General features: G+C 40.7%; 2 protein-coding genes across 4 annotated transcripts; one reads left to right on the top strand and one right to left on the bottom strand.

Annotated features, from left to right (window-relative positions):
• Positions 1–744: 744 nt before the first annotated feature.
• Positions 745–5,016, top strand: prss23 (serine protease 23). Of its 2 annotated transcripts, none has more exons than XM_028589163.1 (2): positions 745–1,024; positions 3,177–5,016. In XM_028589163.1, the coding sequence occupies exons 1-2, from the start codon at positions 1,000–1,002 to the stop codon at positions 4,346–4,348; spliced, it is 1,197 nt and encodes a 398-aa protein (XP_028444964.1). In that variant the 5' UTR covers positions 745–999; the 3' UTR covers positions 4,349–5,016. The 2 variants fall into 2 exon arrangements, with proteins under 2 accessions (XP_028444964.1, XP_028444965.1); XM_028589164.1 differs by having other exon boundaries at positions 745–1,074.
• A 542-nt stretch (positions 5,017–5,558) lies between these two features.
• On the bottom strand, positions 5,559–11,065 carry cfl1 (cofilin 1). 2 transcript variants are annotated; one of them, XM_028589165.1, is made up of 4 exons: positions 10,932–11,065; positions 7,050–7,360; positions 6,882–6,958; positions 5,559–6,564 (listed from the first exon to the last, which is right to left on the bottom strand). In XM_028589165.1, the coding sequence occupies exons 1-4, from the start codon at positions 10,932–10,934 to the stop codon at positions 6,452–6,454; spliced, it is 504 nt and encodes a 167-aa protein (XP_028444966.1). In that variant the 5' UTR covers positions 10,935–11,065; the 3' UTR covers positions 5,559–6,451. The 2 variants fall into 2 exon arrangements, with proteins under 2 accessions (XP_028444966.1, XP_028444967.1); XM_028589166.1 differs by having other exon boundaries at positions 10,856–10,942.
• Between the last annotated feature and the right edge of the window lie 1,601 nt (positions 11,066–12,666).

Here is a 12,666-nt window from a genome sequence, read left to right as displayed (position 1 = left end):
TACATTCTATACTATGACTTTTTCTATATACTACACAATGACTGTTTTCAGCATTCTCTATTAGGTGTCACTTTGGCTCAGTGGTTAGCACTGCTCCAAATAGCACCAGCAAGTATACTATGACTTTTTAAGACATGCTATAATAATTTTTATCACTTTTTTGACATACTATTCTATTACTTTTTATCACTTTTTTTGACATACTACACTGACGTTTTATCACTTTATTCAACATACTATACTGACTTTTTATCACTTTTTTTAATCACTTTATTCAACATACTATACTGACTTGTTATCACTTTTTTATCACTTTTTTCGACATAGCCTACTATACAAGGACGTTTTTCAACATAGTACACTGACTTTTTTCGACATACTATACTATGACTTTTTATCACTTATTTCGACATACTATACTATGACTTTTTTTTATTCATTTTTTCGATATACTATACTATGACTTTTTTTTATTCATTTTTTCGATATACTATACTTTGACTTTTATATGACTTTTTTCGACATAACTATACTATGACTTTTCGACCTATCTATACTATGACTTTTCTTTCAAAGAAAACTTAAAACATTCCATTGATTTTGTCCACTTATTATTACACGTTATGGATGTAAAAATGTATATAATGTGAGAATAAACTGTAATTGGAGGCTGGTAGCTAAACAGTAACTAACTAACCCCCCCACCCACCCCCCCCAGCAGGCAGGCGGAAGGCGGGGCGCTAGGACCGTGAGCAGGACAGGCAGGACGCTTCAGAGAGAGTAAACACTTCTTTTCAGACAAGATACTTTTATTTGTGGCTCTGTGTCTGAATGGGCAGGTTTCAGAAGGTCTGATGGTGCTGGGACATCCAGAGCGACTCGGCATCTGGTGCTTTATTCGGAAACGCTGTAAAAGAGCGAGCCAGAGTTTCCTTCTGGAGGACGAGCACGGAGGAACTACCTGCCTGTCACCGGAGAGGATGAGGGAAAACCTGGGAAATGATCGTCAGGGACTCGTTTGATGGTGAGGAAAACTTGGGATGTAAACACGGACCCTCGAGCTCTATTCAGGAGGTAATATATTAGATTTATTGATTTAATTGAGAATTGTCAGAAGGTCCCATTTCCCTTGCCCTGTCTGTACTGGGATGCTTTAATGTCCAGTTTGGGACAGACCACCACTGTTGCGTTTACAGGTCTTTCCATAAATTAAATCAGGATTTTACATCCTTATGCAGCCAGATGTAAGGTGATTATTCAATCCAAATGTTTGTGGGAAATAATGAGCAAAGATTAAATAGATGAAATAGGAGGAATGTCTGTATAAGGTTTCAGATGGTTCATTACTGTTCCTTGGTACCAAACATCCCTTCAACGGTTCCCATCTTCCCAGATAAAACTGAGGAGGGAGCAGAACTTGGTTTGACTCTGCTGCAAACGTTATGTCAGACTGTAGTAGATCACATGTGCTGAACAGGGAACAGGGAGTCTTCTATAGTCTTCAGTCCTGCAGAGTGGAGTGTTTGTGTGTCAAAATTCTGGGCCCTGTATAAAGGCATTTTCTATGGGCCCCTCCCCACATCCACAGCTATTCATTCTAGCATCTTTTTGGGCCCTCCTCACATGAGGGCCCGGGGTACTCAGTCCCCTTTTTCCCCAGAGTCTGACACCCCTGGTTTTGGATACCTGACAGTGCTATTCTACTGAAAGAGTAGACTATGTATTTTCTCCATTTATATGCAATATAACTGAAAAGAGTTCTATGCACTACTTTAAAGATGCACTGTAATCTCCAAGCTCCACGTTACTGCACCCGCCCAAAAATCAACGCTCTTTAGTTATACAGTATGTTGTCAGTTTTGCACAGGGTTGTCCTCTGGATCATTTTCCTGTGGTTTCCATCAGACTGAGCCTCAGAAGGAGCTGTGGTTTATGGTTTAGAGCTTGAAAATGTTGTCTTAAGAGTCAAACAATGTGTTTCAACACTCAAACCACCTCTGAAAACACAGGCTTTACATCCCAAAATCACTGACATTACATCTGTTTTACCACATCCTGTTGAACGGTGGTCATAAACATATCACTTTTATTGTTTTTATTAAGTTGTACTACAGGTTTATGTCAAATTACCACTTCTTCACCAGCCAATTTACCACTTGAAATCCTCTATAACTGTCTGCCGCAGCTGTCAAGTATCTGACACGTCAAAATGGAAGAAAGTTTGTACTTTCCCTGCTTACAGGAGCTCCTTTTTGTAACTGCCTTCTTAGTAGTTAGAAGAAACAGCACATAGGTGTGTGGACAGGCCCCACCCTGCCCTTTGTTAAGAATAATGCACTGTTTTCCTACCGTGCCTCGACTTGTTTCTTTTCACTTTTACACACCTGCTCTTTTAATGCCATGAGTGCCTCCAGGTCCACAGTCTTTAGAAGGGATCAAGTGTCTCCTTGTTGCTGCTAATCTGCCCTGAAAGCCCCACATACACTGTGAAGTAGTTAATGTTTGATGGAAAACAACTTCTTACCTCTGAGCCTTGACAAATATTTGATGGGAGAGTTTTTACTGTAACCTCCTAACCAACAATAATGCAGAATGTCTTGTGCATCATGTCTAGGAAACAACATCTTGATGCCTTTTATAAATGATGTCTGAAGTAATCACACACTGCATTTCTTTTCCTTTTAGAGTGTTGACCACTGCGCTTTGTTCTGGCTTCTCAGCTATGTTTTTGGCCACTTTGCTTCCTCTTAAATTGAGTTTTCAGTTGAATTTTCTTTTCTTCCATTGGAATTTGTTTGCAACTTTTGTACCAAACGTACATTAAAATGCTTCCATCAGGCTGAAATCCTATTTTTCTGGTAATCTATGTTATAGGAACAAGAGGTTCATTGTTGCCTAGCCACACCAGATGAAACTAAGGCGTGCGTTGCAACATTAGATTTTGCACGCTGACCTCACAAATCACTGCTTGGATTTACGATCAACAATCAACTGTGAAAGAGTTGAGATTTATGGGGGATTAGAGTTTTTGTGTTTGTAAGTGTGTTTGTGTTGTTTGGGAATGTTTTCCACGGCTGTAATCTTGCAGAAACAAACATGCAGAAATTCATGCCATTTTAAAATAAGTTTGTAAGCTGTTTTTCTCACGTATGTGATTATTTTCTGTGTCGTTGCAGTGTTTTCTTTCACCATGATGACGCCACGCGAGAGCTCCCTCCTGCTGACTCACCTGCTCCTCCAGCTCCTCCTCCCTCTCACACTGTCCCTTTTGCACCCTCCTCACCCTCCGGCTGTCCACGTCCCCACGCTCATTCCTCACGCACCGATGCCTCTCATCCGCTCCCGCTTCAGCGCTCAGACACAGCTGGACTTCACCACTCACTGCAACTCCAGCTGCTTCCACAGAGGAGAGCAGGAGGCCCAGAAGGAGCAGCTCTCAGATAAACTGGCTTTTGAGACGCTGTATGCTGACGGCTCCCGCACTCTCACCACTGTAAATGTGGAGGGCGACGAGGAGTTTGAAGAAGATCACTTCGCTCACCCTTCACCGAAGAGAGGACCAAGAGTGATGCCCAGGCACAAACGCGTGAGGCGGCAGATATATGGAGCAGACGGACGTTTTAACATCCAAGGTGACAACTTCCTGTTGGATTACCCTTTCTCCACCGCCGTGCGGATCTCCACCGGCTGCACCGGCGTTCTTGTATCTCAGCAGCACGTCCTCACAGCTGCCCACTGTGTTCATGATGGGAAGGATTATGTCAAGGGGGCGCGAAAGCTCAGGGTGGGATTCCTGATTCCTCCATCCATCAACGGCACCAAAGTCGGCCTCACTTCTTCCAAGAAGCCTCTGGTCCGCTGGGTGAGGGTGAAACGTACCCGTGTGCCAAAAGGCTGGATCCAGGGCCCTCAGGAGGTCAGCATGGACTTTGATTACGCTCTGCTGGAGTTGCGTTGGCCTCACCGGCGTCCCTTCATGCGCCTCTCTGTGGCTCCCTCCTCCGACGACCTGGCAGGGAATCGCATCCACTTCTCTGGCTTTGACAGCGACAGATCCGGGGAGCTGGTGTACAGGTTTTGTCCTGTGGAAGAAGAGTCCAGCGACCTGATATACCAGCACTGTGACGCCCGACCTGGAGCCAGCGGCTCTGGAGTGTATGGAAGAATGTGGGACAACAGTTTAGAGCGCTGGGAAAGGAAGGTCATCGGCATTTTCTCTGGACACCAGTGGCTGGAGATAGATGGGGAGAACCGGGATTACAATGTGGCCGTGCGCATCACTCCACTGAAATTTGCTCAGATCTGTTACTGGGTGCATGGTAACCGACTAGACTGTGTCCAAGACTAAGAAGGACAAAAGGACAAAGAGGAGGTTTTTAAAGTATAGCATGACAATACAAGAAAGCACAAAAAATAAAGGGTGAAATGAAAGATGAGTGAATCAGAATTAAATCCATACAAAAATAACACCCTTCAGTGAGTGATACACCAGTAGAGCAGATCAATTAAATTAAATTATTTCTCTCCTGTGTTTAATTTGCTTCCTGTAACCTCTGGGCCTATAGTCTGCCTGTGAGATCATCATCATCACCACAGCATCTTTTAATATGTTTTTGCCCACAGTCATATTAATAACACAGTCAGTGTTTCCACATTATCAACATAAGCCACTTTTTATAAGAGGGGAAAAACACTACACTAATGTGTAGTGTGTCAGAAGCACCAGATTATTTTCCTACTGTGGATGAAAGCAACCTATAGACATTTTATCTTGACATCTTTATTTTAGGGAAATGGTTTAGTATTTCTTTAGGTCTTTAAAGATCATTTGATTACTCCCTTTGATCTGCACACTACATAATACAGAATAAAAAACTGATTTTGGACACCACTGATGCTTCTTGACGTTTCAGCAGATAGTATGCTCTTCTCAGTGTGGACTGGAGACACAGTGTTAATTTTATTTTTTTGAAAAATGCTTGATATATTTTAATAAACAGAGATTTATAACAATGATTGGGTAAGTGTTCTTGACTTTGAAGTTTCAGAAGTCGTGTTGGGGTGCCCTCCTGTGGCCAGAACAAATACTGCAGCATCAATGGAACTTAGACTTCTCTTTATTGATCCCTTTGGGATGACTCCCACAAGGAACAGCAGGGATGTAGGCATTTGGTTAAAATTGAATTTAGAGCAGAATTAATTGATCAGCAGATTGCCAGAAAACCAATCTGCAAAAAGCCCATTGTTTCAATTTTTTATTTTCTGTTAGTAAACTGAATATCTGTGGGGTTTAGACTGTTCATTGTACAAAACAAGTTTGAATATTTCAATTTGGGAGTAACTAATTGGATGAACAGATTCAGTATTACTTAATCATTTATGCAGTAAGGTCTGAGCATCAGCCTTATAACACTTTACAATGGGTGCCATCCACCACTACCATGAAGAGAAACGGCTATGTGATTACCAAAACCTGAAACTCAGTAGGCCAACAGCTCGGTTTGTTTTTACAAAACGTATATGAAAACAAAAAATGTGTAAAAAGAGCAGAACAAGTCAGTAGTTTAGTGCTTTTTATTAGAGATAAGGAGACGATACAAAACATCCACCATTCAATATTCAGTCTAAACTCTTGACCGCTGGTCTTTCATATACACATCGCTCCCCATCAGACCTTCATAACACCAGAGATTTTAATTCAAGGAGATCCTGGTTTTAACAAGTACAAGGAATGTTGTCTGTTAACTACATAAAATGCCATGGTTTTCAGACCCAGAACTGGAAATAAAAAGGAATCACTCAAATTTTGTAATTTGCATGTTCAAAAAGAAAACAAAAAGGATTACCAAACAAAAACAATATATATTTAACCGTGTTTCCCCCCCAGAGAAGGTTTTGATACAACTTGTGAATTAGTTCATACTACAACTAGTCTCAACTACACACATTTACAAAACTTAACTATAAGTTTGGCAAAAAAAAAAAAAAAAAAAAAAAGTAGTTGGAACGATTATTTGTCAGGATTCAATGGTTGGAAAACTAAGGCTATTTCCTGTCCCTTCTCTGCACTCATACCAATGGAACCCGAAAAAAGAACAGAACCCTGTATTAAACATGAACAATATGTGTATTTTAGTTTTAACATCATCATCATCATCATCCTTCCTCGTTGTATCTTAATGTTTTTCCTTTGAGTGTTTTGTTCATATTCTTTATGTTGCGTGAACTGGAATGACAGTCTGCATTAGTGGAATTTCTTTTTGTTTTTAAACTGTCACTTGACCCCAAACCCACCCACAATATCTCACCCCGAGAGTCCCGCAAATGGTGCTGGTTCTGCTTTTGCCCTTCTCCAAACCACACTGGAATGAACACTAAACCCAACAGATGTGTCTGAAAGGCCTCGATCGAAGCCAGAGAGGAGGGGGGTGTGGGGTTGGGTGGGAAATATTTATATAGGGGCTCCTTCCAGGCTGACTACTGACGAGCCGCCGAGTTTTTCTGCCAGGGTGTGCCGATCTTTGAGGTCTTCCAAACCATTCACCTGCCACTCGTGCTTAATACCTGAAATAAAAACATGTTTAAAAAAAAAAAAAAAAAAAAAAAAACACATGTCAGAATTACAATTTTTATTACATTTTCAGACGCCACCCACCCCCCCCCCAAAAAAAAGGATCTCACTGTTTTATCACTTTTATTAAACAAGGTTTGGGTCAATAGACCATCAACTAAAAAAAAAAAAAAAAAAAAAGACCAAAATGACATTAAATAGGAGCAGGCAGTGTAATAAAAAGGGATACAATCCTCTATCATGGTATATATAAAAAGGTAGGTTTTCTGAATCCAACAAAACCAAAAACTACATACACACTTCTATTTACCTTCAAACTTTCTCTTGATAGCATCTTTTGAGCTGGCATAGATCATCTTGCTCTTTAAGGGGGCACTTTCTGGAGCCCTGCGAGTGGGGGAGAAACACTATTAAAGCCAAATGTTATGTTATCTTAATGATGGCCAAACCCTTTAATGTCTCATATGGCAGCCCTCACCAGAAGATAAAGACCAGGTCCTCCTTCTTTGTTTCTTTGGTCTCATAGGTGGCGTCATACAGGGCGTAGCGGCAGTCATCTGGGGGCAGCATCTTCACAAAGTGCTGGTATGGGTCCTGGACGGTGGTTCCCAAGTCACCCAGCAGGATCTCTTTGCCATCATCCAGAACAATGTTCTTGAGGTCCTTGCTCATGCAGAACAGAATGGCCTTCTTCCTCTTCCTCTTCTCATCCTCGTTCGCCTGAGCCTTACGCACCTTCATGTCGTTGAAGACCGCGATAACTTCATCTGTGACTTTCACACCGGAGGCCTGTGGAGAGAACAATCGGTTAACGTTTGTTTAAGAGTTAAATGTAAGTTAAGATAGACTTTATTAATCCCACACTGGGGAAATTCCTGTGCTACAGCAGCTCAAAAGAAAATGTTTACACACATCAGAGTAACAGATACACATTAAGTAGAAACAAATATACATTATGTATAAGAAATAGAAAAGAATAGAATTATTTATAATAGTAATAAATCAAAAATATTTAAACAGTAATAAACCTATAAAACCGACAGTATATAAACATATATATACAGATGAGTAAGGCGCGGAAGAATAGAATGAAATATTTCACAGTTGGAGGTGACAGAGAGAAAAAAAAAAAAAATGCCCTTTCTGCAACTGTCCAGATATTTTTTAACTGATGATGCCACAGTAAAGGGTCATTTTTTTCAGATTTCTTTTAGTATAGTATAACCCCCTGAATAGTTATTTGACAGGCTAAACAAAGCTATCAGTTTATTAATGCAGGTTTCAAAAATAAAAAAGTAAATATAATTGAATTCAATCATGTTTTACACATAAAGGAGAAAATACATTGCTACAACATCAAGCGTTTTTAAAAATCACTGAATTGATTTGGGAAAATATGATGTAGATATAACATGTTAATGGACACTAACAAACAAGGTCCACATCAATAACCAGTTAATCCCTCAAGTCATTTTCTAAAAAATAAAAAATGACAAACCCATTGGTTTCAGCTTTTCAAATGTGAACATGTGCTGTGATATTAAACTAAATTTATTTAGGTTTTGAACAGCTGGTCGGACAAAACAAGGACTTTGAATATCTCTACTTGGGCTCTGGGCAATTGTGATACATTGACCAAACAATTAATCTACAAAATAATTGACAGACCAAAGTTTGTTAGTTTTAGACTATACTCCACAGGGATAGTTTTGCCTGAACGAGGAAACAGTTGCCATTGTGTTTAACAGGCCAGAAGTGTGGACTTCAGTAAAGTAAATAGACATAAGGCTGAAGAAAGGCCTGAGAGGACAGCATGTGACTATCACACACACAGACAGCAGGAATGCTCCTTACCAGGCTCACTGATAAGGATTGAAATGCAAAGGTGTGGCCGTGACAAGCATGCTAGCCATGGTGGTGAAGAGTCAAGTTGTGTAATGCAATCTGAAAATGATCTAATTGTCAGCACAGTTGGTCCAAATGAAATCAACCCTGACAATTCAGTCAGTACGGCCTTTTGATTCCATTTATTATGTATAAGGTCAGACTGTAAGAATACTGTATCCATGTATCTCTATCATAAAGATGACCATGTGGGTGTGGTCAGGAATTAAGCACGCAAGGACAGGGTTCAGTCCCAAACAATGGGGCTTTTGTAGAAATATAGAATACAAGTCACATCGCAGAGTTCCAGCTGCTCTATAACTCACTCAATCTGATCTTCTGACTTTGTTTAGGGCACTCATCACAGGAAAATGCAGCCTCAGGAGAAGAATCTATCTACCAGCAATGTGTCAATGAAAAAAAAAAAAAAAAAAAAAAAAAAAAAAGACAATGAAAAGGAAATAATGGGGCAGCAAAGACGGAAAACCCAACTGCAAAGCAGCAAAGGCAGGCAGTGTATGTTTGCTCAGGGCGTAAAAGACACGTATGCGAGATAACAGTGAATTTTAGAGTAATAATTAACCAGCAAACAACCATACTCACTTCCTTAATCCCCATCCATCAATAAAATAATTGTACTTTGTCATAACTGTAAGGAACATGGGAGAAATATCCAAGTCTCCAAAATACATGCTACGGTTTATAAAATGTGCATAGGCCTACTCTTCGCATACAAGACATCACATGACACGGCATTCTTCCTCCATGGTGATGCTGAGAAATTATTATGATCATATGATTTGCACGTCTCATTTTTCTGTGCACAAACATGATCTGTAAAGTCAAAATATTTGTTTTAAGTTTCCACTTCTTTTTTCCATTGCCATGCTTTGGCATAGTTCTTCACATGATTATATTGTGTTTATTTTTTTATTCTAGCAGCAAGCCAATATCACCATAGTAATCACTAGGCTCTAGCCTTATCCAAACTTACCCAGGGAAACGTTTTACAGACGTCAAGGTTCAAGTCACTGAATAGAAATGTACTCACAATCCAAGTCTTGGATTCCTTGTTACACACAGTAACAGTTAGGATTACAGGCCTCATAGGAGTCAATTTCACTAGCAAACAGCAGGTCTGATAGGTTTATATTGAAACTTAAAATAAAACACTGCAAAGGCAAAGTGTGCAGCAGGCCCTCTTTCTCTGTATAACAAATATATGTATTATATGATAATATACATTTTATGTTTCGTGTTGCAGTAGTGCACACAAAATAAAATGTTTGATGACTATGAATGAATGAATAAATACGTCAATTATTCCCTCTTGGTGTTGTAGTTGAATGGCGTGACGGGCGTGCAGTGTGTATAAACGGTTGTACAAAATTAGATGCGCAACTAAAAGATGCGCAGTACCGACCATGGCGATCCAGAGGCAGCGGCCCGTTAGCTTCAGCTAGTGGATCCAACACTGCAAAACTGGCGTTACATAATGGTGACAATTCCGGTAAATATTTACTACATCCCAATAGAAGTACATGACAAAATTCCCACAAGGAAAATGGCAGTAAACAAAACTGCAGATCAGTTCACGTTATAATACAGCACCAAACAAAATGGTCTTTGCACCAAATTCAGGGTGGGGCCATGAATGCAGCACACGCACGTGTGTGCGCTAGCTTGCTATATAAGGCAAAGCTCTGCTCAAACACTGTTCGTTTGTCAATTCACAGATTTAGTGGCAGCGCAACTCGGCCATAAACCTATAAATTGTCCATGAAGTATCAGTGTGGGCGAATTGTGACCTGATTTTGAGGACGTAACGTTAGACAACCAGCGTCTAAAATACTACTAGCGAGGGAGCCGTGTACAGACAAAGAACAAAAAAATCACAGCAAGCGCCATACTGGGTGTCATGTTCTGCCTGTGCTAGCGTAACGTTAGCTAGTCCAGCTAACAATACCGTTAGCTAGCTAGGTTAGCCCCGAGGCTGCTGCTGCACCTGCCAGCGCTGCTGTTATTATGTATATGCATCGACGTGCAGAGGATAAATAACGGAAACATGACGCAGTAAAAACACCGTTAATAGCGTCATGACAGCGGTGTGCATGTTAACACAGACAATGGCTTCTTGTCGGCGAAACACGGCGAAATGAACGAAATGGCGCCAGTTGTTTGAGAGTGTCAGTCATTGTTTCTGGTCTATTATCAAGATCTAGCTAGCTAGATAAAACCACCGCCCGGCAAATTCCTCCGCGCTGTATGAAAGCTTTGTTAGCTGTCCAGTGGTAGTTAGCCCCGGTGCTAGCAGCGGCTCCTGCGGCACAGCGCCGGCTTGCTACGTTTGATGCTAAAACGAACTATCCTCTATAAAATAAACACAAATTGACCACAAACCTCCTCATATCTTCAGATTGGGTCTATATTCGGCTGTTAAACCAGCGAGAATACATAAAAACGATGTTAAACCTACCATGGCTGAAGCTCTGAAGGGGTCAGCGTCTGAGTACAAATTGAATGGACTGTGATGATGAATTGTGAGTCTCGCTCACACACTGGATACACAACGTGAACGCGCCCATAAGCGCGCCCCTGATTCGAGCAAGGTGCACGAGCGGGAGCGTATGTCTATTAAACATGACTGTCCGGCAGTTGTATTTGCTGCTTTGTGTTACCCATTGACTTGTGTGTTTTGTCACTTGTAATTACACAGAGTGAGGCAAATCTAATCTAATTATTAAACCGCTTCAGTTCAATATTTTATATGCACAAATTAATACAACAAAACAATAAAATATTCCCAGGTAGGCCTACATTTTAACATATTATTGACTGCTGTTATTAAACGTGATACTAATTGGCAACCGTTTGAGGGAAACAATATTTTATCTTACCTCTAGTATTTTTTTTATATATTTGCATCTTGCTTTTTTGTGTTTATTTTACAAATATTTGTATTTCGTTTGGCGGTGGCGGCCAGCAATGGTGAGCAGATCAAACGTACCAAATGGGTGGCGAAGAGCATTATGGGAATGTGTGTTTTGTAGTATTTGAATAAACCTACAAATCCCTAATATATCCGATGTACATAATTATGAAATGATCAATATAGTGCTCGATTTGTGCTTTTATTACAATTCAGTTACGACGAAGATTACGATTAAAGCCGTTGGTGGTCGACCACACCTTTCAAGCTTTTAATGCAGCTATACCTTAATTCATTTTTGTATTGTAACCTATTTAAAAAACAAACATTAATGTAGCACGTATTATGACTACCACTGTCATTTAAGAGTTCAATACGTGCTATTAATTTTACACCAATGGCGTGAGGAGAGATTAATAAGTGAAGCTATTGTGTTGCTGTTAGCGACATCCAGCTGGCATCCAGGCGCAAAGCGGTTTTCAGAATGGGAGGAAATTCTCCGTCATCCATCCCCTCCTCTCTCCCCTCCCCTCCGTGCGGTTTTTGTTGGACTCACTTCCAAATATGGAAGCGAACGGTGAGCGGCGGCGGTGTGTGCGCGCGCCTCGCTCACAGCACGAGGAGGGTCGGGCCGCGACGCTGATCACCATATAAGGAAACAAGGGACACGAAATTTCGCTGTAGCAGATTTTTGTACACGGCATCGCGTTGAAGGGGAGAGAGAAAGACACACAGAGAGGGTCAGTGTGAGGATGAGAGGCAGCGGCAGTGGGACGCGAGGGGCGCAAGATGAGGGACGGTAATGATGACACATCAAGCAGGGAGCTTAATACCCAACACAAACGCTATAATAACACAACTAAGGTCAATCCATACTGAGGCAGAGCTGTTCTTTTGTTGTGGGACATGTGGGTTATAGCTTAAGGGCGCTGTGGTTGTAACACAAAGCCTGTAAAATATGACCCACATTCATTACGTAGCCAAACAAAACAAAAAGAACCCACTAATTCAGTCATAGGTTGCCAATATTGTCAATATTAGTATAGCTTCTACATTTACAAAATATCCATCTTAGCTGACAGAATATAAGACGTTGTGGTGTTATCTTATTGTCTTCAGCGGTTTGTTTATACTGCACATATACAGTAGTTTCACACATCATACTGTACATAAATTAGATTCAACTTTATTATCATTGCACAGCGTAAAAGTATTGAGACAACGAAATGCAATTTAGCATCTAACCAAAAGTGCTACTGTTTACACTATCTGGTTAGATGCT

Source organism: Perca flavescens, chromosome 10, assembly GCF_004354835.1.
Source record: "Perca flavescens isolate YP-PL-M2 chromosome 10, PFLA_1.0, whole genome shotgun sequence".
In the NCBI taxonomy this organism is placed as follows: domain Eukaryota; kingdom Metazoa; phylum Chordata; class Actinopteri; order Perciformes; family Percidae; genus Perca; species Perca flavescens.
This window is presented reverse-complemented; position numbering and strand designations above follow the sequence as displayed.

Excerpts from the sequence above, each read along its gene's own strand:
- prss23 (XM_028589163.1), top strand. The coding sequence starts at position 1,000 with ATGATCGTCAGGGACTCGTTTGATG. Across the intron at positions 1,025-3,176 it reads CGTCAGGGACTCGTTTGATG|TGTTTTCTTTCACCATGATG; the intron begins GTGAGGAAAACT and ends GTGTCGTTGCAG.
- cfl1 (XM_028589165.1), bottom strand. Across the intron at positions 6,959-7,049 it reads GACCTGGTCTTTATCTTCTG|GGCTCCAGAAAGTGCCCCCT; the intron begins GTGAGGGCTGCC and ends CCCCACTCGCAG. Across the intron at positions 6,565-6,881 it reads TATCAAGAGAAAGTTTGAAG|GTATTAAGCACGAGTGGCAG; the intron begins GTAAATAGAAGT and ends TTTTTATTTCAG.